Source organism: Apus apus, chromosome 17 (genome assembly GCF_020740795.1).
Source record: "Apus apus isolate bApuApu2 chromosome 17, bApuApu2.pri.cur, whole genome shotgun sequence".
Classification (NCBI taxonomy): Eukaryota; Metazoa; Chordata; class Aves; order Apodiformes; family Apodidae; genus Apus; species Apus apus.
In genome coordinates, this window is record NC_067298.1 from 788,068 (window position 1) to 812,801 (window position 24,734).

At 57.4% G+C, this 24,734-nt stretch overlaps 1 protein-coding gene across 1 annotated transcript; it reads right to left on the reverse strand.

The window, feature by feature from the left end:
* Positions 1-1,397: 1,397 nt before the first annotated feature.
* On the reverse strand, positions 1,398-24,734 carry ARHGAP44 (Rho GTPase activating protein 44). Its single transcript, XM_051634778.1, has 18 exons — positions 24,642-24,734; positions 15,823-15,862; positions 14,847-14,951; positions 14,700-14,776; positions 13,831-13,942; positions 12,976-13,052; positions 12,076-12,193; positions 10,138-10,206; positions 9,974-10,055; positions 8,941-9,068; positions 7,741-7,852; positions 4,794-4,875; positions 4,023-4,103; positions 3,835-3,948; positions 3,611-3,702; positions 3,141-3,321; positions 2,415-2,432; positions 1,398-2,140 (listed from the first exon to the last, which is right to left on the reverse strand). Exons 1-18 carry the CDS (start codon positions 24,692-24,694, stop codon positions 1,915-1,917), a joined length of 1,767 nt encoding a protein of 588 aa, XP_051490738.1. The 5' UTR covers positions 24,695-24,734; the 3' UTR covers positions 1,398-1,914.

The following is a 24,734-nucleotide window of genomic DNA, read 5'->3' on the forward strand; positions in this document are numbered from 1 at the left end:
GGGCGTGGGGGAGAGGCTGGCGGGGGAGGGCTGCCCCCCCCCCGGCTCCCCCGTGGCCGCCCGGGGCGGGATGGGCGCCAGCTTCTTGGCCCCTGCGAGACACAAAAAGGGGGGGGTCAGGGGGCCTGGGGTGGGGGGAGGGTGTCACGTCGGCGGGGATCCCCCCCCCCCGGCATCTCCTACCTTTGCGCAGGGTGTGCGGGCTCTGCTCGGCGGGTGAAAGGGGGGAGGAGGGTGGCCCGGGGCTGCCTCGGGGCTGGGGGGGCGGCTCCTTGGGCTTTAAAGTGCTGGGGGGAGAGAGGAGAGGAAATGAAACAGAAAGAGAAAAAAAAAAAATCAAAAAGAAAAATTAAATTTAAAAAAGGGAAATGAAAAATAGAAAAAAATAAAATTAAAAAAAAAATCAAGAAATTAAAAGAAAATGTAAATATAACTAAACCGAAAGCAAACTAAAGTGGAATGAAATAATTTAAAATGAGGAAAGTAAAACCGAAATAAAATGTAAAAAAAATAAATTTAAAAGTGACATAAAAATGATGAAATTATGTAAAAGAAAAAAAATTTTAAAAGGAAAAAGAAAATAAAACCGAAGGAAAATAGTAATAAATAATTATAAAATTATAACAGCAATAATTAAAAAATACAAGGGAAAAGGAGCAGGAAACAGAAGGCAAAGCCGTGAGATCCTTCCCTTACCCCCCCGCTCCTCCCGCTCCCCCCCCACGCACCCCGGGCAGGGCTGGGGGGTCCCGGGGGTTATCCCGGCCTGGACAGATGCTCCTCAGCCCCCCCCTCTGCGGGGCACACGGACCCCCCCCCGGCATCGCCCCCTCGTCCCCCTCCCCCGGTTACCTGGCCGGGCCGGGTCCTGCGGGCGGGCGGCTGCCCCGGGGGGGCGGGAGGGCTGCGGGGCGGAGCGGGGGTTCGGAGGGGACCCCTCCGTGGGGACAGGGCCAGGGGAACAGGGGGCGGCGGAGGGGGCACGGCTGGGGGCCAGGGTGGGGGGCGGGCAGCGAGGAGGAGGAGGACGAGGGGAGGAGGGGAAGGCTCCGGCTGCAGCCCGGCCAAGGGGGCTTTGCCCGGGGGGGGGGGGCAGGCCCAGGAGAAGGGGGACGGGAGGACCCGCTCCCCCTCGGGGCGGGGGGGGCCGGAGCAGCCATATGGCCAAGCAGACGCCAGGTCACCCCTGTGCAAAATGTCCAGAAACACCAGAAAAACAGGCAAAAAATAAAATAAAAATGGAGGAAAAAACTAATTAAAGAGCAGAAGCGCTTCGGGAGGGGGAGGGACGCGCCAGGGAGGGCGGCGGCGGAGCCCCCGTGGGATCCAAGTCCCGCCCCCCCCCCCCCTCGTCCCGCACCAGGACCCGGCCCCACGACATGACCCCCCCGCGGCTGCCACCCATGGGTGCATCCCGGGGACATTTTGGGGGCAGAAACCGGGAATTCAAGGACGTTCTGCCACCTAGGCTGTGCAAATTGAAGTTGGACACAGTCCTGGGGCACAGGAAGGGCCCGGGGGACACCGGGATCCTTTGAGATTTTCCTGGCCCCTTCCTGACTCCTGCAGTCCAGAACTGGCAACAGCCCAGATACCCGGGCAAGGAGCGGCAGGAAAATCCCTGAAGGCCACGTGGTTCCCATCGCTCCTCTCCTGGGAACGCTGAGCATCCTCTCCTGCTGTCCCTGGAATTCTATTCCTTTCCTAGGGATGCTGACCATCCTCTCCTGGTGTCCCTGGAATGCTGCTCCTCTCCCAGGGATGCTGAGCATCCTCTCCTGGTGTCCCTGGAATGCTGCTCCTCTCCCAGGGATGCTGAGCATCCTCTCCCACTGCCTGTGCTGTGGCTGTGGAGTTTTTTGCTGCTGGATTCACTCACGGGGAGGATTCCCGGGCTGGGGACACAGGGTGGCCTTACCTTGTCCGCTCGGCTGCCGGGGGGAAGCCGAAGCTGGTGGGAGGCGGAGAGGGGGTCGCTGAAATATCCGGGGATTGCTCAGGAATGGGCGAGTGGGGGGTGGCGGGGAGCTCGGCGGGGGGCGCGGGGGGCTGCGCGGCCGGCGGGGTGCAGGACGCCTTGCGCACCGCTGGGGTGCCCCGCCGAGCCACCCAGGACGTGTCCATCACCCTGACGCCCATGCTGGGGGGAACACGGAGACGGGCTCTCAGCACCTGCCCGGGGTGAGGGGACCCCCAGCACTGCGACGCGGCTCCCTCGGGGTGCCTGGTCCCTACAAGTGCCATGGGAATGCACCTCCGTGACATTGGGGGAGGGGTGGCAGCGTGGGACGTGCTCATGTCACCCACTGGCCATCTCTGCCTTCCCCAGGCACCAGCATCCACCCAGCACCCTTCCAGCACCCTCCCAGTATCTTCCCAGCACCCTCCCAGCACCACTGCAGAGGACACAGTACCTTTGGATTTTCCTAAGGCTGCATGGGCAGAAACACGGCGTCATTAGTGTAAAAAACCCCTAGAACTCGTCAGGGCAGAGGGGCAGAGCCTGCAGCTGGGGAAGGGAACTGCCAGGCCAAGGGGCTGCGGGGGCAGGAGGGGCATGGTGGGGACCAGGACACCCCCATGATGTGGAGAGCTCGGGCTGGTTTTTGAAGATGGGGAGAGCACTGGGGATGTTCTTCCAAGATGGGGAGAGCACTGGGGACATGTTTTTGGAGACAGGGAAAACCCTGGGAGTGCGTAAGGAGTCAGGGAGAGCCCGGGGGTTGTTTTATTTTTTGTATATAAGGAGGGCTATGGGGTTGTCTTTTGGAGATGGGGAGAGCCCTGGGGGTGTTTTCTGGGCCTGACCTGGCTGCTGGGTCCCTTCACATAGGGGCCACACACAAGCTGGGAATAGGGAGCTTTCCCCAGGAGCAAAGCCCACAGTCCTTGGGGGCACCAGGGCACCCAACCCCACATGGAGCAGCCCCAGTGCAATCCTGCTGCTACCTCAGCAGGCTGGGGGCAGCTGTCATGCCCCAGGCCCACCCAAGTATCCCCAATAGCCCAGCATGGAGAGCCAGAGGCTGTGCTCTCTTCCCACCCCAGGATCACCCGACCTCCACCTGCTCGGTGCCGCCAAGGTGGTGGTGACACCACCACCGCCCTCTCCCAAAATATGGGCACGGCAAAGACCCTACCCATCCTTCTTGTAAAACTCCAGCATCATATTGTCCGTGGCCACGCTGAGGGGCCGGCGCGCCTGGTCGTGCTGCCGGCGGTCGGCGTGGTCCATGTCCGGGGAGGGCATGGAGCTGTAGTTGGCGTTGTGGTTGATGTGCATGGGGCTGCCGTAGTTGCCCGTCACGTTGAACTCGATGTCTGGGATTGGGAGGGGGTGGAAAAGGAGAGGAGGGGGTGTTGGGTTGTGTGTCCTCAGGGAAGGGTGGGATGGGGGATATCAGCACTGCAGGAATGAGTGCTAGGGGGGCAGCCCAGAGTGGCTGGATCGAGCTCACTGCTGGGATGAGTCTTGCAAGATCTCTGCTTGAGACCCCACCAAGCCAAGGAAAGTGGAGGGGGCTGGCTGAAATGAAGATGGGAGCCCAGCATCCCTCCCTGGGGAGGTCTGCTGGAAGCCCATTCCACAATGGCATAGGGCACAGCCTACCTCCAGGGAAGAACCAGTCTGCGTGCTGGATGAGCGGCTCGATGATGGCCACAATCTGCAGCGAGACGGTCGTCATCATCTCCGTCATGTTCCTGCAAGGCAGTAGCTCAGCAACCTCCCTGCAGCTTGGCCGTACTCCTGGTGGGATTCCAGCCCTGGACCCACCCTTCACCCTCATCCCCAGCATCCCTCTGACATGCTTCTTTTCCTTCCAGACCCCTTACCCGTCTGCCTGTGGCCAGAGGAGGTTGGGTCCCAGCACGATGGCCACGTTACTCGGAGTCATTTTGTTCATGTCCTGGTACTCAGTCAGCTTGGCCAGGAATTTAATCAGGTACCTGGAAAGCAGAGCCGAGCCGTGCCGGTGTCTTGGGGTCTCCATCCCCTCTGTGGGTCTCGTCCCCAGGCTCACCTGATGTTGTTGTAGTTGGCTCTGGGCAGCTTCTCGCAGGCGCTCCAGAGAGCCTGCAGCCGCTTCTCCTGCTCCGGGATGCTGTGGGAGGTGGGAAGAGGGTCACCCTCATTCCCATCCCACCATCCCTGCTCTCAGGGACCCTGTGAAACCCTCAGAGCTGCTGCCAACATTACATACCCACTGCGTCACATGTCACCCTCAGGGACTGTCCCCTCTGCTGAGCCATGACCACCTCCCTGCCATGGCAGGTGAGAGATGTGGTCAGACCTGTGTTTGGGTGCTACTAAGGTGGTTCCTACCCTAAATGGAGATGCTGCTTCTCCCACCTCCCTCTGCCCCTCACCCCTTATCCCACACACCTCCCAGGGTGGAGCAGGCATGGTGGTGCCACCTCAGCTGGCCCAGTCCTGCTAGGCTTGGGGGTTTCAGGGTGCAGAGCACCCCAGTGAAGCAGGTGGGATCTCCCTTGACCAGCTGTCCCCCAGGGTTTGCATATCCCTCCAGAAATGGCACCAGCGCCCAGCACCTAAGGGTTTGATGAGATGCTGGGAGAGCTCAGCCACCTTGGCCTGGGTGCTCATGGCTTCTCTTGCTGCTACAACCCATGATGCTCAGGGAGCATCACAGGAACCTTCCTGGGTCTCAGATCATAGAGGAAACATCCCATGATGCTGTGAGCTATGTCAGAAATGGCCCCCAAACCATCCATGAGGACCCAAGATGCCACCACCCATGTGACAGAGGAACGTGGAGATGCACCAGACTCACTTGGAGGCCTGGATCCACTCATCATACAACTCGAACGTCATGAGGGGCTCCGGCAGCTCTCGTAGGTAGGACTTGAGGGCTCCTGTGGCACACAAGGGACATGGGGCTTGGCACTGCAGGAGACACCATGGGTGGCCCTGGCCACCAGGCACTGAGATACTTCACTCCTCAGCATTTTCACTCGCATCCCCCCAACCTCCCCACCGACATGTCCCTAAGGGGGTGTTCATCCCTTCAGCCTGGTGGAGCCTGTAGCATCCGCTGACCACAGCAGGCACCTTGCACCTCCTCCTCCTCCTTCCTCCCCCATCTTCACCTCCTTCCCACCATTCCCACCTCCACTTGCTGCTCGCCCAGCTCTCCATCCAGGGTGGTTCCTGGGACAATCACAGCTCCTTGCACTGGGACAAGGTTCCCATGGCAGTTAGTAGGGAACTCGGGTCCAATCCTGCCCCTTCCGGGGTTTCCAGTGCAGGAAGGGGACAGCTAATTGGCACTTAAACCCAATTAATGCTTAACAGCAGCCCCGTGGGCTTCCACCATGGAAGAGGCAGAGAGAAGATGGAAAGAACATGTGTGAATCTTCCCAACTGCTCCTTGGTCCTGCAGAGCCCCTCCTGATCAGTGCCACCCTCATTGGCATCACCCTCATTGGGGCCCCAGTGACACCTCATATTACATTTGCATCCCTGTTTTCTTCCTTGCCTTGGGAGACAGGTGCTCAGGGCCAGCCAGCCTGGGTTTATGAAAGAGACGTCTTGCTTGACCAACCTGATCTCTTTCTATGACCCGTCTATGACCATGATCAGTCTTCTCTGGCAAGTGCTCCAGCCTCATCATGAAGGCCACAGCAGGTGACAGCAGGGACTGGGGGACGAAGCATCCCCTTCTGTAGGAGAACAGTTCCATGACCATCTAAAGAACCTGAAGGTGCACAAGTCTGTGGGACCCGATGGGGTCCATCCACCCTCGGTAAGTTTGCAGATGGCACCAAATTGGATGGAAATGTTGATCTGCCTGAGGGCAGGAAGGCTCTGCAAGGGACCTGGACAGGCTGGATCGATGGGCCAAGGCCAATGGGATGAGGTTCAACAAGGCCAAGTGCTGGGTTCTGCATGTTGGTCACAACAACTCCAGGCAACACGACAGGCTTGGGGCAGAGTGGCTGGAAAGTGCCCAGCAGAAAAGGACCTGGGGGTGCTGGTTGACAGCCTGATGAACATGAGCCAGCGTGTGCCCAGGTGGCCAAGAAGGCCACCAGCATCCTGGCCTGCAGCAGGAGCAGCGTGGCCAGCAGGAGCAGGGAGGTGATGGTGCCCTGTGCTGGGCACTGCTGAGGCTGCAGCTCCAGCACTGGGGGCAGTTCTGGGCCCCTCACTGCAGGAAGGACATTGAGGGGCTGGAGGGTGTCCAGAGGAGCTACCAAGCTGGGGAAGGGGCTGGAGAACAAGTCACATGAGGAGTGACTAAGGGAACTGGGATTGTTTAGTCTGGAGAAGAGGAGGCTGAGGGGAGACCTCATTGCTCTCTACAGCTCCCTGAAAGGAGGTGGGAGTTGGGCTCTTCTCCCAAGTGAATAATGACAGGACCAGAGGAAATGGCCTGAAGCTGCACCAGGGGAGGATTAGACTGGATATTGGGAAGAGTCTCTGGACTGGATGAGTGACCAGGCACTAGAGGTGGTGGAGTCACCATCCTTGGATGTGTTCAAGAAGTGTGTAGATGTGGCACTTCAGGACATGCTCCATGATTCTGTGGGATGTGCTGCTTGAGCCCTTGACCAGGGAGGGGATGTGTGGGTTGGGGTTTGTGCTCCTTGGTGGATGGCACCTCCTAAACATCCCCACTTCCACTGAGAGCTGTACCTCTGCAACTGCATTTGTCACCTGTCATTGCTGTTCAAAGGCTTTGGGACAAATCACAGAAGGGTGGGAAGGGACTTCTGGAGGTCACCTTGTCCAGCTCTCTACTCCAGCAGGACCACCCAGAGCTGGTTGCCCATAACCATGTCCTGAAGGCTTTTGACTGTCTCCAAGGTTAGAGGCTCTAACACCTTCCTGGACATCCTGTGCCAGTGCTTGGCCACCTACACCATGATGAAGTGTCTTCTGATGTTCAGAGGGAACCTCCCATGGTTAATTTGGTACCCATTGCCCCTGGTACTGGCACTGGACACCACTGGAAAGAGCTCTGGCTTCTTTGCACCCTCCATTTATGAGATCCCCCTGAGCCTTCTCTGTTCCATGCTGAACAGCCTCAGCTTCTGGAGCCTTGCCTTCTAGGACAGATGCTCTAGGTCTTTCATCATCTTCATGGCCTTTTACTGGAGACTCCAGTATGTCTTTGTCACTCTTGTAGTGCCCAGCACTGGACCCAGGACTCCAGGTGTGGCCTCACGAGTGCTGAGCCGAGGGGCAGGATCACCTCCCCTGACCAGCTGGCACTACTTCTCCCAGTGTGGCCCAGGACACCGTCTGATTTCATGCTGCTGGCCCATGGTCAGCTTGGTGTCCACCAGGACCCCTGGGGCCATCTCTGCCAAGCTGCTTTCCAGCTGGGTGGGGCCAGCATGTCCTGGGGCTGCTGTTTCTCCTCCCTGGGGGCATGACTGGGTACTCCCCCTCACTGAACTTCACAAAGTCTCTCAGCCCATGTCTGCAGCCCGTCCAGCTCCCTCTGGGTGGCAGCACGACCCTCTGGTGCACCAGCTGCTCCTCCCAGCTTGGTGTCACCTGCCAACTTGCTGAGGGTGCATCCCACCCCATCATCCACATCACTAATGAAGGTGCTAATCACAAGCCAGTATCACCCCCTGGACTCCACTGCTAGTTCCTGGCCTCCCATCAGACTTCATGCCACTGCTGACCACCCTCTGGGTGCCCCTGGTTGGTGCCTTGGGGGCTGGATGGGCTGCCCCACACCAACCCCCACCCCAGGCAGCCTCTACCTGCGATGGCGTGTGGGTCTGCTGAGTACTCCTGCACATCCACCACGCAGCAGTCCAGGGCAGCCTTGAGCTTCTTCAGCTTGGAGGCCGAGGGAGCCACTCGGAACAGACCCTTCACACAGGAGAGAGTTGGACAATCATCAGCGCTGGAGATGTCCCCAGAGCCTCCCTGGTTCCTCCTCCTCACCTTGGAGGCACCCGTGTCCCCTTCCATTGAGCCCTGGTAGGTGCAAGTTTGGTTTGGTGGGATTTTTGGTAGCGGGGGAAGAGCCCCAGGAGCTCTGGGGGAGAAGCTGAGAAGCTCCCTCTGTTACAGAACCAGCCAAGGAGCCATTAGAGGGACAACAGATGCTCCTCTGCCATGAACATACGGAAGGACAGAGAGAAGAGCTGGGCAGAGCGAGCAGGAGAAGGAGCCAGGCTGGAGAGGCAGAGGGTGCTGGTGGGTGAGGAAGGAGGGGAAGGAGGGGCCCAAGCAGAAGTTTCCCTGCAGCCCATGGGGAGATGGCAGCTGTGCCCCTGCATCCATGGAGGAACGTGGTGGGACATCCCCTGAAGGCACCAGGAGGGCTGAGCTTGGCTTTGCTGCCAGAGGCCTCGGGGGCTGCAGCCGCGGAAGCCCCCGGGCCAGGGGAGGTGCCAGTTCCCGAAGCCCCTGACTCTGGGCAGCGCTGGAGCAGCTCCTGAGGGACTGCACCTCCTGGCAGGGACTGGTGGGGAGGTTTGGGAAGGACCCTCTGCCAGGGCAGGGACCCCGTGGGGAAGCAGGGCAGGACTGTGAGGAATCCTTCTCCCTGAGGAGGAAGGGGCGGCAGGAACCACCAGCCTGTGCAGGGACTCAAACCCCATCCCCATCCCCCTGTGCCTGGGGGGAAGGAGGGAGAGAAATGGGGAACAAAGGGGTTTGGGGGGAAGAAGGGAGGGCTGGGGTGAGGTGTGTGAGTCCTGCTCTGCTGTCTGTGTCCTGTGGGCACTGGAGCAGTGTGAGATTAAACTATTATTTTCACAAGTTGAGTCTGTTTTGCCTGGGACCTTAATGGGTGAAGAACCCTCCTTGTCCTTTGTCTTGACCCACGAGCTTCTGGTTGGGTTTGTCCTCCCATCCCAGGGTGTGTGAGGGGGGAGCTGAGTGAGCGGCCCCGGGGCTGGTTCTTTGTTGTCCTGTTGGGCTCAAACCAGGACAGTGACACTAAAACCCACCTCCTCCTGCATGCCACACTCCAGCAACATGGTGACACAGGCCTCCACGGGGAAGGCGATCTCCCGCCCGCTGACTGCCAGGTGCTCCTCCAGGGGCTTCCCGAAGGAGGGCTTCTCCATCCATGCCTCTGTGGTGGGTAGAGAGGGTGAGAGGAGGGTAAGGAGATGGTGGGGATGGTGCCAGATCCAGCAGCCCCTCCCCAAAAGGCCCTCGGATCACAGCGTTTTGGCAGCAAAATATTCCACTTGGGTGTTGCTAAAACAACAGGACCCTGCACCTCTGTCCGGGGCAGCTCAGGTGCTTTTTAAAGATGAAATCCAAACAAAATGTTTTCCAGGCATCAAAGGGGACATTTCAAAGGGACTGGATAACATTTTCCTGGGGGAACAATCACACTTTGCAATTTATTCCTTCTTCTTCCATCAAAGTTTAAGGCAGGAATATTTTGTGGGATTTAGATAAATAAATAAATGCAGTCCAGATCACTTCCTGCTCCACTGCAGGAGGGGCAGCATCTGAGCCTGGCCCCGGGGGTCACCACCAGGCTCCCCACACCTTGCTCTCCCAGCCCAGATCCACAAAGCCAAGTCCCGAGACCCCCCCCCACCCTGGTGCTGGGCTCCCACCTCCACTGCTGTGCTCCAGGGGGATATTCTGGCAGGTTTTCCACCCCCCTGCCATGAAACTGGCCAAATCCTGCCCCCAGGACCAGGTGGGATGGGGCTGCCCTTCCAGCAGGTGGGATGCAGATGGAGCAAGCAAAGGGAGGATGCTCAGCCCCAGCACCGTGGCACACAGCGGGGTCACACCGTGGGGTCACACCACGAGGACTCACCTCGGTGTCACACCATAGGGTCACACCATGGGGACACACCTCAGAGTCACACCACAGGGACACACCACGGGGTCACACCCTGGCAGACCATGGGGTCACACCACAGCCAGCCACGGCCGCAGGGACACACAGCTCTGTCGTGACATGGAGCCCTTGGTGTAACGTGCAGGAGCAGGACAGGCCCCCCACACACTTACCCTGCTGGGCTTTAATTTGAGGCAGGACATTCTGCAGAAGCGCTAAGGATTTCCGATGGTACTCTGCCTGCACCTCGATCAGCTGGGGGTAGAGATGGCACCTGTTGTCACCCCTATGGCTGAGGATGGGGATGAAGGGTCCCATGGGGATGGGTGGCACTTACTGTTTGAAAATAGTTTGCATAGTCTACTTCTTTGGCCACAAAATTGTACATGTCAGCTGAGAGCTGGTCCTGTGGAGAGCAGAGAGTAAGTTGTTGCTCTACTGGAGCTGCCCCGATGCCACCATGGTGGCCCTTTTGGAGGCCACTGGGAGGGACAGCTCAATCAATGTACAATGCAGAACCCACTCCAGAACCCAATGTGCAGAGGTTGCAGAACCCACTCAAGATCATAGAACCAAAGAATCATGGAATGGTTTGAGTGGGAAAGGACCTTAAAGCTCATCTCGTTCCAATCCTCCTGCACAGGCAGGGACACCTCCCACCAGCCCAGGCTGCTCCAAGCCCCATCCAACCTGCCCTTCAACACTGCCAGGGATGGGGCAGCCACAGCTTCCCTGGGCAACCTGTTCCAGTGTCTCACCACCCCCCATAGTGAAGAATTTCTTCCTAAGATCTCATCTAAATCTCCCCTCTTCCAATTTAAGTCCATTCCCCCGCATCCCATCACTTCCTGCCCTTGTCCCAAGCCCCTCCCCACCTTTCCTGGAGCCGCTTCAGACACTGGAAGCTGCTCTAAGGTCTCCCTGGAGCCTTCTCTTCTCCAGGCTGAACACCCCAACTCTCCCAGCCTGTCTACAGAGCAGAGCTGCTCCAGCCCTCCCCTCAGGAGATGTGCTTGGGATGTTGAACACTGGGCAGCAGCCCAGGGATTTACTTTCTGCTGCCCTGCAAACACCTCCCCCCCTCCTCCTTCTCCTTCCAGATCCCACAATTAACCAGTGCCTGTGAGCTCTCTGGAAGCCAGAGTCACTTGGTGGCACCCTCAGCTGACAGCCACACATTCCAGTGGACTGAGCAGCACAAATTCAATCCCAAGTTTGCTCAACCCAGCACCTTACTCCTGGTGTTCAAGTGGCTCATTAACCACAGGGCTAATTGCAGCACCCACAGCTCATGGGTAGCACCCAACCACTTGGTGTGGACCAGCCTGACGGGGCTTCCTGCTCTGAATTGTGATGAGCCCCTCAGCACCAGGACATGTGTCTCTGTCCTCACCCTTGCAAAATAAGACACTGCCACTTCCTGACTTGCTCCTTTCTGAGAATCCCCTTGGATAACTCAACTGGTGGAAAAGCCATCAGGGTGTCAAACACTGAGCAGGTCCCAGCTGCAACATCCCCTGTCACTGAGGGGAATAAACTGGGGTCAGCCCCAGGCTGAGCTGGTTTGCTGGAAAGTTTTGGGCACGTGGGGCTGTGATGCTCTGAGATAGAGGGAAACAGCCTGAGTTGGGGATTTAAAAGCTGCATGGGTTCTGGTTGTGGACCTGGAGAAAAGAGCTGGGATGACATGCACCCAGCTCCACCTCCTGCTGCAAACTCCCAGCACCCTGCTTGCCCAGCCCTTTGCACTTTCTGCCCTGGGGGAATTTAAGGCCACACAAATTCTCCTGTGGGTTTTTATGGCTGAATCCCACAGCCTGTGACAAAGATTCCAGCAGCAGCATCACCTTTCCCACCTGACAGGACAAGCTGGGTGGGCCATGTTCACGAGGGATGAGGGGGAACATGGCTGGGTGACCTGCAAGGACTTAGCACATGCCAGCACTTCCTGTAGGTCTCTGTGCCAGGCTTGGGTGTACTCAGTGCTGAGCTCACCAGCTCCTGCTGGGATGGGTCCCCTGAGGATGGGATGCTTTCCAGCTCCAGTGGGATATGGAGGATGGGGACAGAAGAACCAGTGCTGTTCTGCTCAGCTGGTGAGCATCACCCAGTGCCACCATGCTGTGGCAGGGCATGGGGACCAGCTGGAGGAGGGTTTATCATGGGTAGTGGGGTAACAAGAGGGTGAAGGACAGGGTAAGAGGAGAGGCTGAAGGGTTCTGGAGGTGCCTGGGGTGCCAAGGTGCCCCCAGCCCAGCAAGGTCCCCCCGGGTACCCTGCAGATCTCCACTCTGTTGGCTGCCTCCTCCATCTCCTCCCTGAGAGCGTCGGCTTTGGCACCCGAGGGCTGCAGGTTGCTGGACAAACCTGAGGACTTCACCGACTGCTGCCACCTGCAGAGAGGGGACAGAGCTGTCATGGGGGGACATGGACCACCAGATCTCAGCAGGCTTGGAGGACAGGCCAGGGAACCCCCTTGGCCAAAGTCACCATGGTCCCCAGGCTGAGCATCACAGAGATGGTCCCAACCCAGGCTGGGATGCAGGATCCACTCCCAACCCAACCATCCCCAGTCCCCACAGCAGGCTGCATGCATTGGGCTCTAATTAAGCAACTATTTCCAGCAGGAGAACGAGCCTCATCCAGGCAGGGAGAGGAAGGTAATGGAAGAGCCGGGACATGACAGTGGGGACTAGGGACACTTCCCAGACCTCTCCCAGGAGACACTGTGATGTGAAGGGCTTGGCCAACCCAACAGCTCTGGGCAAAACCCAAAGTGAGGGGTCCCATTGCAGCATCTGGGACACAGGACAATACCAAGGGACATGCCAGCTCCACCCCAGCATACTCTACACTGGGAGGAGCACCCGGTTCTTTGCCATCCTGTAGGAACTCATCAAGATACAGAAAAGAGGGAAAAAAATTAACATTTCTGCCAGGAAATGCATTATTTTCTGCAGAAGGCAGGCAAGGAAAAGGGATCTATGGATTCTGCTGACAAGAACAGAAATCTCAGCTGGTTGCAGAGCTGCCTTCAAGGCACATGGTGACACAGTCAACACTTATTGTCCCAAGGGAGCTGCGGTACCAGGGCTCTGGGATGTGCCCTTCCCTGCACCACCCACTGCTTAGGAATGTTGATGTTTTATAAAGCAGCTTTGAAGCTGCTTCTTACCTTGTCCTGGAGGAGTCCATGTCCAGCACGAGCTTCGCCAAGTGCTTCCTCTGCTTTTGGATATTTGGGATTTCCACCTGCAGCCACACATGGGAATGGGAGGAGATAACCACCCTGCAGAGGTGTTTGGGGTAGGTTATACCTGGCTACAACCTGGGAATTTGGGCTGGTGCAAGCGGGGTGGATAAAGGTGCAGCTCCTTATTTAAACATCATTAGGGAGATGGCACAGGTTGTATCTCCTCAATGTCCCCACCCGGGCTGTGCCACTCCCCAGCTGCAGAACCTGCATCCCAGGGAGGAGCACTCCTGGGAAAGCAAAGCGGGGATGAAGGCAGGGAAAGGGCTTTTGGGGATGGGAAAGCAAATCCTCCCAGGCACCAGCACCATTTGCTGAAGGATTTGGTAATCGCTGAAAGCCCCAAACACCAGCAGTGGGATGAAGCTCTGTTTTTTGCTGGGGAAGATCAAACCAGAACCAAGTCCAGGACATTTTGCAAGATGTAAAAGGGGGAAAAGCAGCATTGGGTAAAACTGAGAAACAAAGTTGGCCAAAAAATATATCTCCAACAACAATTTTATGTGTTTGAAGCTTGGAAAAATGGGTTAGAAATAAGACTGTTGATGCCTCTGCCATCAGAGGAGGCAGAGAAGAGCAGCAGCCTGACAAGGACCACAGCCCCAGCAGCTGGCCCAGCCCAACCATGCCTGTAATTACAGCAATTAACAAACACCTCCAAGGGGGAAGGACTCTGGCAGGGGCCAGGAACCACATATGCCACCAATGCTTAGGATGCAGGTTCCCAGCATGGTGACACCCTGACCTGAGGCCATCCCGTCCCTGCCTGCCACTCACCTCAGCCAGCACGAAGAGGGGCTCGATGACATCCCTCTCCACTTGCAGCTCGAAGTGGATGAGCTCCTGAGCCAGCCTGTCCTCTGCCTCCCCACACAGCCGCAGCATCTTCCTGCAAGGGCACGGGCAGGGCTGGGCATGGCGGGGCCAGGGGCAGCCACCCTGCACCCTGGGGGGGATGGTCACCCAAAGGACATGGGGGTCCTGGCAGAGGGCTTGGAGGGGGGGACAAAGGGCACCCCGGGTGTTTAGTGAAATCTCATTCCCTGGCTATCGTGCCAATTATCATCAAATCCCAGACTGGTTTGGGTGAGAAGGGACCTTAAAGACCATCTCATTCCAACCTCTCATTCCATGGGCAGGGACACCTCCCACCAGCCCAGGCTGCTCCAAGCCCCAACCAACCTGCCCTTCAACACTGCCAGGGATGGGGCAGCCACAGCTTCCCTGGGCAACCTGGGCTAGGGTCTCATCAGTGACACAGCAAAGGATTTCTCCCTAGTGTCTAACCTCAATCCCCCCTCTTCCAGTTTAAAGCTGTCACCCCTCATCCTCTCACTCCCTGCCCTTGTCCCAAGCCCCTCCCCAGCTTTCCTGGAGCCCCTTCGTGTACTGGAAGGTGCTCTAAGGTCTCCCTTATAGTCTGAACTTGCAAGGGCTTTCTTAAGTTATACATATAATACAGAGTTTACATTGTGCACTGCATGACTGAAGGACCTCAGCTCATGACAGGAGAAGAATAAAGGAACCCCCTGGACTCTGGACATCTCAGGAGAACCCAGCATCTGACACACCCCCCGTTATCAGCACGACAGCCGAGGCCCCGCAGCAGTCCCCGGGCAGCACCCCTCCGAGGTGGGCCCCCTTACCCCAGCAGGGAGTCCTCGCCCAGCACGGCCGACCCCTCCGTCAGGCACTGCGCCAGCGTCGTCAGCGGCAGCTTCTTCTGCAGAGAGAGGGGCCGCGTCCCCCACCGCCCCGCCAGCCCCCGGCCCCCCGCCCGGCCCCCGCCTCACCGAGCGCTTGTCGGCCTCCAGGCCCTGCTGGCCCTGCAGACATGCTGTCAGCTTCTTGTGGGTGCTGTGCGAGACCTGCTTCACCAGCTCCAGGCGCTTCTCCACCTGCCGAGGCCGGGGTGCCCGTCACCGGGGTGTCCTGCCCGGCCCCACACCCGCCGAGCAGCAGCAGGGGGGACTCCTCGCTTGGCCATCCCGGCCGTTTTAGCTGCTGCTGTGTTGGATGCCCAACCCCTTCCCGGGAGGCTGGAGGCAGGAGAAGGCTTCACCCAGCTGATGCTGCCCCATCTCAAGCCCCCGAGTGAGGCTGGGGGCTGGGTCTGGACCAGCCTCCGCAGCCCTCGTGTCCCCAGGTGAGGGCAGGAGGTGGCTGTCCCCAGCTGACCCCACCAGGAACCAAACTGGCCGCAGCCAAACCCATGGCTGCTAATTGCCTTGTCCCTGCATTGATTCCGTTAAGGACTTATTCCCAAACTCAGCGAGATGACTTGTGAACTGTAAGCAGCCAAGGCCTGCTGAAAGCCAGGGCTAGGAGAACAAGGGGAAACACAGAAACCTTAAAACCTTGGGAAATCATCTGGAAAAAGAGAAATATTCCCCAAAATTAAAAATCTTGGAAAATACTCTAGGAAAAAAAAAAAAATCTGGGAAAAAATAATTACTATCTGCCCTGGGGAAGGGTTGAAAGCTGAGCTTCTCCAGCTTGCCAGGCATCGAGGCAGGAGGCACCTCATGGGAGCCAGCACAGGGATGGCCGAGGAGCTCCCCTGCTGTCACACATCCTGTCCCCAGGGACAGTTTTGCAGCAGAGGGGAGATGTCGGTGCCCACAATCCAGCTGGATCAAGTTGCCATCCCAGCAGAGACAAGACTTGATCTGATTCCAACTGCTCTGCCACATCTAGCACCCACGGATGGGTGCCTGGGGACCCCCGGGCACTGTGGGCGCAGGTCAGAGCAGCCGCAGAGGATCTCACCTGCAGGAGATCTTCGCTCAAAACCTCCGTCTTCTCAGCCCTGCAGGACAAAAAAGGACATCAAGCAGTGGAGAAGGGTCCAGCACACAGGGCAGTGCTGGGCTGCACACTGCAGTATCACACGAACACAGAACCATCAAGGTTGGAAAAGACCTTCAAGATCATCAGGTCCAACCATCCACCCTACAACCCCCAGCCACTAAACCATCTTATGAAACACCACATCTACCTTTTTTTTGAACATCTCCAGGGATGTTCTCCCTGGCCAGCCTGTTCCAAAGCCTCACCACTCTTTCTGTGAAGAATTTTTTTCCTAATATCCAGCCTGAACCTCCCCTGGTGCAGCTTGACCCCATTTCCTCTTGTCCTGTCGCTGGTCACCAGGGAGAAGAGCCCAACACCCACCTCACCACAACCTCCTCTCAGGGAGCTGTACAGAGCAGTGAGGTCTCCCCTCAGCCTCCTCCTCTCCAGGCTGAACAGCCCCAGCTCCCTCAGCCTCTCCTCACAAGATCTGTTCTCCAGACCCCTCATCAGCCTGGTTGCCCTTCTCTGCCCCCTCTCCAGCACCTCCATGTCCTTCCTGTCCTGTGGTGCCCAAACCTGCCCCCAGTGCTCGAGGTGCAGCCTCACCAAGGCCAAGTAAAGGGGCAGGATCACCTCCCTGGTGGTGCTGGTCACACTATTTCTGATGCAGGCCAGGATGCTGGTGGCCTTCTTGGCCACCTGGGCACACACTGGCTCATGTTCAGACAGCTGCACAGCCTTGTCCATTGGGATGTCATCAGTGATTTAAGGCTGTCTGGTCCCACCAGCCATCACCTCATCTCCCAAAAAAACAAAGGATGGAACATCTTCCTGGCTCACTGCAAGTGTCCCACATCCCACGTCAATTTAGGGTCCTCTCCTGATCTTGCCCTTATTTTCCCATTATCCCCAGTAAAACAGGGATGCTACATTCCCAGGAGATCAGTGCTGCAGTGGGGAGCTGGGGTGTCTATGCATGAACACAGCTCCCCAGGCTGGGCTCTGGCACACCATGCCAGAACTTGTCCATCCACTGTCTGTGCCATGAGGAGCACTGGGGATGTGGGAGAACACATCCTGATGCAGCCCCTCTGAGCCACACAGGAACCCGCAGTGTCCCTGTCCCCAAGCCCCTGCTCCTCATCAGGTCTGCTGAGGCTTCTTGAAACCATCACACTCCGGGGAATCTTTTCATTTTCTCAGGGTTTTTTACAACTTTACTGCATCATCTCCCTTTGAAAAATAGCCTCTGTTGAGCACTTGGGCAGAACAGTGATTTAGCCAATTAGGCCCTAAAGATTTGTTAACAAACAACAATCATGTTGCTCTCATTCTTCTTAAAAAATAAATACACAAATTCCTAAGCCCTGGTTGCTTTTTACTACCCAAGCTGGTATCTCAGCTTTGAGAGACTGAGCAAAGTATTGAAAAACTGGAAGCAAGGACTGAGCACCAGCAGAGTGAGGCCAGGAGCAAGATGCTGGCCAGGCCAGGGCTTAGCCTGTGGCTCATCCACAAACACCACATCCAAAAGCTTTTATAAAGTGTGAGTTAACTGCATTCAATTTGGTTTGTGTAGAAAAGATACCCCAGTGTTTGACTGAAGTTCACTTCACAATTAAAAAACCCCACCCCTAATTATTTGAATTTTTTAGAAAAAGGGATTTAAATGAACACTTTATATCATGTTCTGTGTGAATCACAAGTGATGCTCTGGCTGCCTGGGAGCAAGGTTTTCCTCCTCTTCTGCAAATCACCTTCATTATCATTTATGGACAGGGGTGGAGATGCCACAGAGCCATCATGAATCAGGAAAAACCAGCAACTGTCCCCCTGCACCACCCCATGGCCATCCCTGCTCCCTGGCTCAGGGTCCACTCAGCATCCTGAAGGAGAAGGAGGAGGCAGGGACACAGTGAGCATCAGGCACTGCTGGTGCATGGCCCTGCTGCTTGCTCTGCACCCCAGACATCACTTCCGAGCTTTAAAAGGGCCAGTGAAGAAAGAAGCAGCTCACAGCCTTGAACCATTGGGAAGATTCTCCCAAAGGAGGGATGGGTTTAGTGCATTTTCTCTTCTCCCAGCCAGGCTGATCATAGAGTCATAGAATCACAGAATGTGTTGGGTTGGAAGGGACCTTTAAAGGTCCTCTAGTCCAGCCCTCCCTGCAGTGCACAGGGACCTCTTTAGACCAGGTTGCTCAGAGACCCATCAAGCCTGACCTTGAATGTCTCCAGGGATGAGGCCTCCACCACCTCTCTGGGCAACCTGTTCCAGTGACCCACCACCCTCATTGTAAAGAACTTCTATGAAATGTCTACTCTAAATCTACCCTGCTCTAGCTTAAGGCCATTGCCCCTCATCCTATCACTACAAGCCTTTGTAAACAGTCCCTTCCCAGCTTTCCTGTAGGCCCCAGGATGGACAGGTTCTGCACAACCCATAGCCTATGCAGGTCTCTCTCCCAGCAGCCACAAAGCAACATGTGCCACGCTCCAACGTGTGTTTTGGAAGCAGAAAACAACATTTCAAATGGGACAACAAAAATCTGGCTTTGTTCTGCTTTTAGGCACATCCTCAGCACAAGAAACCTCAGTGGCCTTAACAGTGAACGTACCCCAGCCACAGCCCTGGCACATCCTGGGATGCTTGAGCAGGCTGGGGAGACTGCCAGCAATTAATTGGGCTTTAAAAAGGGGGGAAAGGGGAACAAGCTGCAGCAAAAGAGGCTGTTGGAATCACTCAATGCAGCAGAGTGATGGGCACACACTCCAGAACTTGCAAATTATATCCAAGGGGTGTGAGAATCCAGTGGTACCTCCAAACCCCCAGGGAGCCCAGCCCAAGATGCTCTGCAAGGCCCTAGTAGGTGTAAAGACTGAAAAATGACATCAGCCTTCACCACTGACATCACCCTGCAGCACAGCTTAGTGCTGCTAATGCCCCTGGGAAAAATCCCATGATATCTGTTGTTTCTAAAGTCTCAGCTTAAAGTTAATGTGATTTTACAGGAGTTTATGTGGTTTTATGAGCCATCCTGCCAACCTGCAGCAAGTGGTGCAAGTGGCCAAACACACACTCTGCCCCAGAGCAGCTGGGGGAGATGCAGAATCTCCTGCAGGCCCTAGGAGCTGATGCAAAAACTAATTGCTGCCAGTAGAAATCAACACCAAGCAAACAAACTAAGTTGGTTTCCAAAGAAATTGTGAGCTTCCAGTGCCCTGATCTGGAGAGCCACAGCAAAGCTGGTGTTTCCCTGGAGCATCTCCTGATGTCAGACATCTCCATCTGGCTGGACCATCCATCACCAGTGGGAGAGACTTTTTACAAGGACATGTAACAACAGGACAAGAGGGACTGGTTTTAAACTGGAAGAGGGGAGATTTAGGTTAGACATTAGGAGGAAATTCTTCACTCTGAGGGTGGTGAGAGCCTGGCCCAGGTTGCCCAGGGAAGCTGTGGCTGCCCCATCCCTGGCAGTGTTGAAGGGCAGGTTGGATGGGGCTTGGAGCAACCTGGGCTGGTGGGAGGTGTCCCTGCCCATGGCAGGGGGTTGGAACTGGGTGATCTTTAAGGTCCTTGCCAACCCAAACCACTCTATGATTCTTACATTTTGCAGCAGCAAACCCACCCCACCAGGCTGCTGGGCAGCGCTTCAGCCAGCACAGGGAGCAGCAGCCAGGATGTGGCCCCCGAGGCAGAGTCTGTAGGACCTCCTGCCCTTTAACCCCCACCTCCTGGCTGCAGGGTGCTTGTAAATATCCATCACTATTTAACCCCTGCCACCAGCTGCTTCCCCTGATGTCTGTTTGCTCCAGCCTAAAAATAGCCTCATGGCTGAACACAGAAACCCGGCCAAGGCCACCCTGAGCTGGCAGTGTTCACTCCCACCAGGGAGCTCAGGGATGGTGCCCAGCTCCATGCCAGTCCTGCCAACATCTCCCCCTGGTGCTCCCACGTGTGTGTGGCCACTGGTAACTGTGGAAAATTCCAGTTCCTCACGATCCCAGAGCTCAGAGGTGAGGTTGCTAAGGTGAGGTCCAACCATGCAACTTGGACAAGGTGCTGAGCATCCATTGTGTGTTCTGGATGGAGAAGAAAGCCCCTCAGGTCTCATCCAGGCAATTCCTCGAAGTGCTGGGCATCATGGACCAGGCTGGACGCTGGTCCAAGGACTGTGTGTCCCCAGCTTCTGCTGCTGTCTGAGCTCTCCTTGCCACCACATTCCCAGGGACATGCATCCAATGGCTTGTAACCAGGATCCAGCTGAGGCCAAACGCAGCTGTGGATTTTTCCCGGTGCCTTTTTGCAGGCAAGAAGCAAAATATCAAACATTTATATCCTCAAATCGCTGCTCAAATCCCCCAGGGACACAAATCTGAACTGCAACATCCAGCAAGAGGTGGCGAGATGACCCCGTCGGCACCTCCTTCAGCGCATCCCGGGCTCGTCCTGCCCTGCTGGGTGGCCCAGAGGGACCATCCCCGTGTCCCAGACCTGTGGCCAAAGGCAGCGGTGCCACTTGGCGGGCATGGCGCCAAGGCTCAGCCCCAGCAGCTCACCCACCTTTGGCTGAGCCAGGCTGGAAAAACGGGATGAGACGAGTGGGGAAGTCTGCTCCAGCTTTTCTGTCCTTCCATTCACCACTGGGAAAGCCAAAGGAATCAAAGCAAAACGGGACAGATTTTAAAGGCAGAAAAGCCTCTTTTCCTCATCTCCTGCCCCTTGCCTGGCTGTGAGCTCTCTGCAGCAGCATCCCTTCGGCACGGGATGCAAGGAGCCCTCTGCTCCTTGCTCCTGGCACACCCCAGCAGAGGAAACCCCCACCCGGGTCTGCATCCTGACCACTCTTCAGTCCTGATTTGAAAATCATGGAGAAACCCCTGGGAAGCACAAGGCTGTCGGCTGCGGGGACAAACTCTTCAGCCCACTTCAGGAGCACTGCGGTTTGGCAGCACCGCCACCTCACCAGGAGGATAAAAATATCCCCGGGCGGCGGGGACGCTGCCGGCACCTCCCGAGGGCGGCGTCGCTCGGCAAAGCCAAAAGCCCCGGGAGGAGGGGTCTGCTGATCTGGCACCCCAACACACAGATGTGGAACCCAGCTATTTAAAGCATGTTGTTCCCTCCTGCAAATCCCATTGGAAGGAAATCCCAGGGGCTGTTTTTATCTCCTCCGTCCTTATTTCATACACAGAATAAATTGTCCTTATTTCTTGCAGAATATTCTCGCTGCACAGAGAATAAAACCTCGGTGTTTAAAGGCTTGATATTTACTTGCAGACATCCTGGTGTTTGGAAAAGCATCTGCCTCAAGAGCCACCAAAATGTCCAGCCCAAAATGCCACCATTGCCCCCCAGGATGGGGGATATATCTTGGGATGCTCAGAAAGGACCAGGAGGAAGGACCAGGTCCCCTTCATCACCTGCTGTGCCAGCTGGGAACCCAGACATGTCAGTCTGCACCTGACTGCAAGAGCTTGTTTTATTCCCCATGGGAAAAAACCCAGAACATATTGAGCCAGTTCTGGAAAATTCATGGGGTGGTTTTGGCCACCAGAGCAAGCTCCTGCCCATGGTCCTGCTACCTCGAGGCAAGGGAGAGAGCTCCTGCCAGCTCAGCCTCCAGTGAAACGGGGAAATAACTAGAAATAAAAATACAAGTGCTTTGCAGAGAACATCTCCAACATGTTTTACAGCCACTTATGGATTTATCTTCCCTTTTTTCACCCCACAGAGATAAATACCCTGGCTCCTTACAGCCTGGGTGCAGGAATCCTCCTGAGGTTGGGTACTTTACCTTACCTTGACCCTGGCCCTAACCCTGACCCTGTCCCTGACCCCCAATCCATCACCACCTGTTCCCCATGCAGATGCTCCAGCTGCAGCCATCTCACAGGGACAAAGCACAGATCCTGCCTGTCCCCTGCCAGGGTACCTCTGGGGTTTTTCCCTTCAGCTGCCTTTTTTCTTCCTTTATTTCAGACTGGCACCACCAAACCCAGCAAAAGCCACCAGGGACTGGGATCCCCGCTGTGCCTCCCTCCCCACGCAGCAGAGACTCCAGCCCTGGGGCATAATCCAACCAAGTGGTCCCCAGCTCTGGAGGCAGGGGTTCAGTCACTGCAGGGTGACAGTGGCCCACTGGGGCTGATGACCCCGGGAGGGGACATCCCTCAGACCCTGGAGGGTTACAGCACAAACACCCCAGTGAACCTCTTTGAGGGGAGACAAAACACCAGGTCTCTTTATTATTGTTATTTCCACAATTTTTTTTCTAAATTTCATTAATTATCCCATATATTTAGGTATTGTGCCTTACTTTCATTAATTCTCATTTCCATTAATTGCCCTTCATTTCTATGTATTATTCCTTATTTTCATCTATTATTCCTTATTTCCATGTATTCTTCCCTATTTCTCCTGTATTAGTCCCTATTACCAGCCAGCTGGACAGGGCTGCTCAGGGCTCTGCAGTGGGGAAGAGGGATAAAACATCAGCCCACACTCGAGATGGGGACGTGCTGAGGATGAGGATGGTCCCCGAGCTTCTGCCGAGCCTCCAGCCCAGTGCTGAGCAAAGAGGAGCCACGTCCCTGTCCCCTCCCCCTTAGAGCCAGCCTGAAGAGCCTAGCAGCGCAGGCAGCTCTGCGGGCAGTAGCCGTGGTACCCACGGAGCCTCCCAGGCTCCGCCGAGGCCGCCAGCCCTAAGAGGATTAGGGGTTTAGCGGCTCCGAACCCCCGGGCACTGTCCCCGCTCGCTGAGCTGCGCTGCGGGAGCCCGGCACGGCCCCGCGTTCCCGCGGGATGCGGGATAGGAGGATGCTCGCCCTGGCAGCGGCACCATTTTGAAGCCAGGCGTGCGTGCTGTGCCCGGCTCCCGGCTCCATGTCCTCCATCACCTGGGGACACCCCCTCCCCACAGCCCCCAGCCGCGGCTGGGGGACGTGTCGAACCTCCTGGCCCCATCTGGAGAGCAAAGCCGGCCCGGCAGGGAGAAAATCACACGCTCTGGCCCCAAAACAGCCTCCTCCTGCCGCTCCCTGGAAGGAGACCAGCGCCGGTCTCCCAGCGCTCCTGCACCGCATTCCCACACCACGTTCCCTGTACCGCGTTCTCACACCGCACTCCTGCACTGCACTCCTGCACCGCATTCCCACACCATGCTCCTGCAACACGTTTCCACACCACATTCCTGTACCGGATTCTCGCACCAGATCCCTGTAGCACACTCCTAAACCGTGTTCCCCCACTGCATTCTTGCACCGTGTCCCTGCCCCCGTGCTCCCGCACTGTGCTGATGCACACCATTCCCACCCCGTGCTCCCACACACCATTCCCGCCCCGTGCTCCCACACTGCGCTCATCCCCACATCCCGTTCCCGCACCCTGCTCCCACACCAGATTCCTGCAGCCCGCTCCCAAGCTGTGTTCCTACATCACATTCTTGCACCATGTTCCCGCACCGCTTTCCCCCACCACGCTCCAGTACCAGATTCCTGCACCCTGCTCCTGCACCGGATTCCCGCAGCCTGCTCCCAAATGGTGTTTTCACGTTGCATTCCCGCCCCACGTTTCTGCCACTGCGTTCCCGCACCATGTTCCCACACCCAATTCCTGCACCACGTTCCTGCACCGTTCTCCTGTAGCACGCTCCCACACCGCATTCCCACACCGCACTCCCGTACTGGATTCCCACATCCTGCTCCCGCACCGGATTCCTGCAGCACGCTCCCAAAACGCGTTCCCACATCGCATTCCCGCACCGCGTTCCTGCTCCCGCGCTCCCGCACCGTTCCTGGGGGACACAGAGAGGGGGACGCGGGGGGTGCCAGCAAAATTCCAAGCCCTTGGCTCCGGGAGGAGGGGGAATGCTGAGCCCGACGCCACGGCCGGGCCGGTGCCCCCGCGCCGCGCTGGGAGGGAAAATAAATAAATGAATCCGCTCCCCGCGCTGCAAAATCTCCGGGAATTACACAACAGCCGCCACCGGGCCTGGCCCTGCCCCGGCAGCCCCGCGGGCACGGCCCCCCCGCCCGGGGCAGCCCCCGGCACCCTGCCTGGCCCCCCGGGACTGGGGCAGCGGGCCAGGGGGGCACCCCACAGCATCAGGACAGAGGATGTCCCTGCGGCCAAGCCCTGGGACACAGGGAACGGGCAGTGGGGCAGGCAGGGTGAGGGCAGGGGCAGGCAAGGGAAGCATTGGGTAAAGGGGGCAGGGTGTGGGGCAGGGGGGGGGACAAGCAGGGGTTAACAAGCAGGCAGAGTGCAGGCAGGGAAGAGGGGAAATGTGGGCAGTGGGGCCGTGGGGCAGGCAGGGAGCGGGCTGTGGGGCACAGTGTGGGCACAGGGGTGGTCAGGGTGCAGGCAGGGAGCAGGCAGGATGCAGGCAGCAGAGCAAGGGGCACGCAGGGAGCAGGAAGGTTGAGGGCTGGGAATGCAAGCTTTGGGGCAGGCAGGGAGCAGGTGCAGTGGGGCTGGCAGGAAGCAGCGGAGAAGGCGGGCAGGGGATGGGCAGGGGATGGGCAGGGGATGGGCAGGGGCGGTGAGGCAGGCAGGGAGGTGGCAAGGCACAGGCAGAGAGCAGGCAGGGGAGCAGGCAGGGGGATTAGGGGCAGTGGGGCAGGTAGGACTCAGCAGGGAGCAGGGGCAGAGGGGCAGGCAGGACACGGGTGGGGTGCAGAGGCAGGGCTGTGAGGCAGGAAGGGAGGGGCAGGATGCAGGTGGGTTGCGGGACGGGGCTGCGGGGCGCGCAGGGAGCAGGCAGGGCCCATCCTCATCCCCATCCCTACCTGCCCACCGTCTGGTTGGCGAGCTGGCGCATGCGGTTGAATTGCTTCTTCATGGTGGCGGCAGCGCGGGCAGGGCAGGAGGGCAGCGGGGGC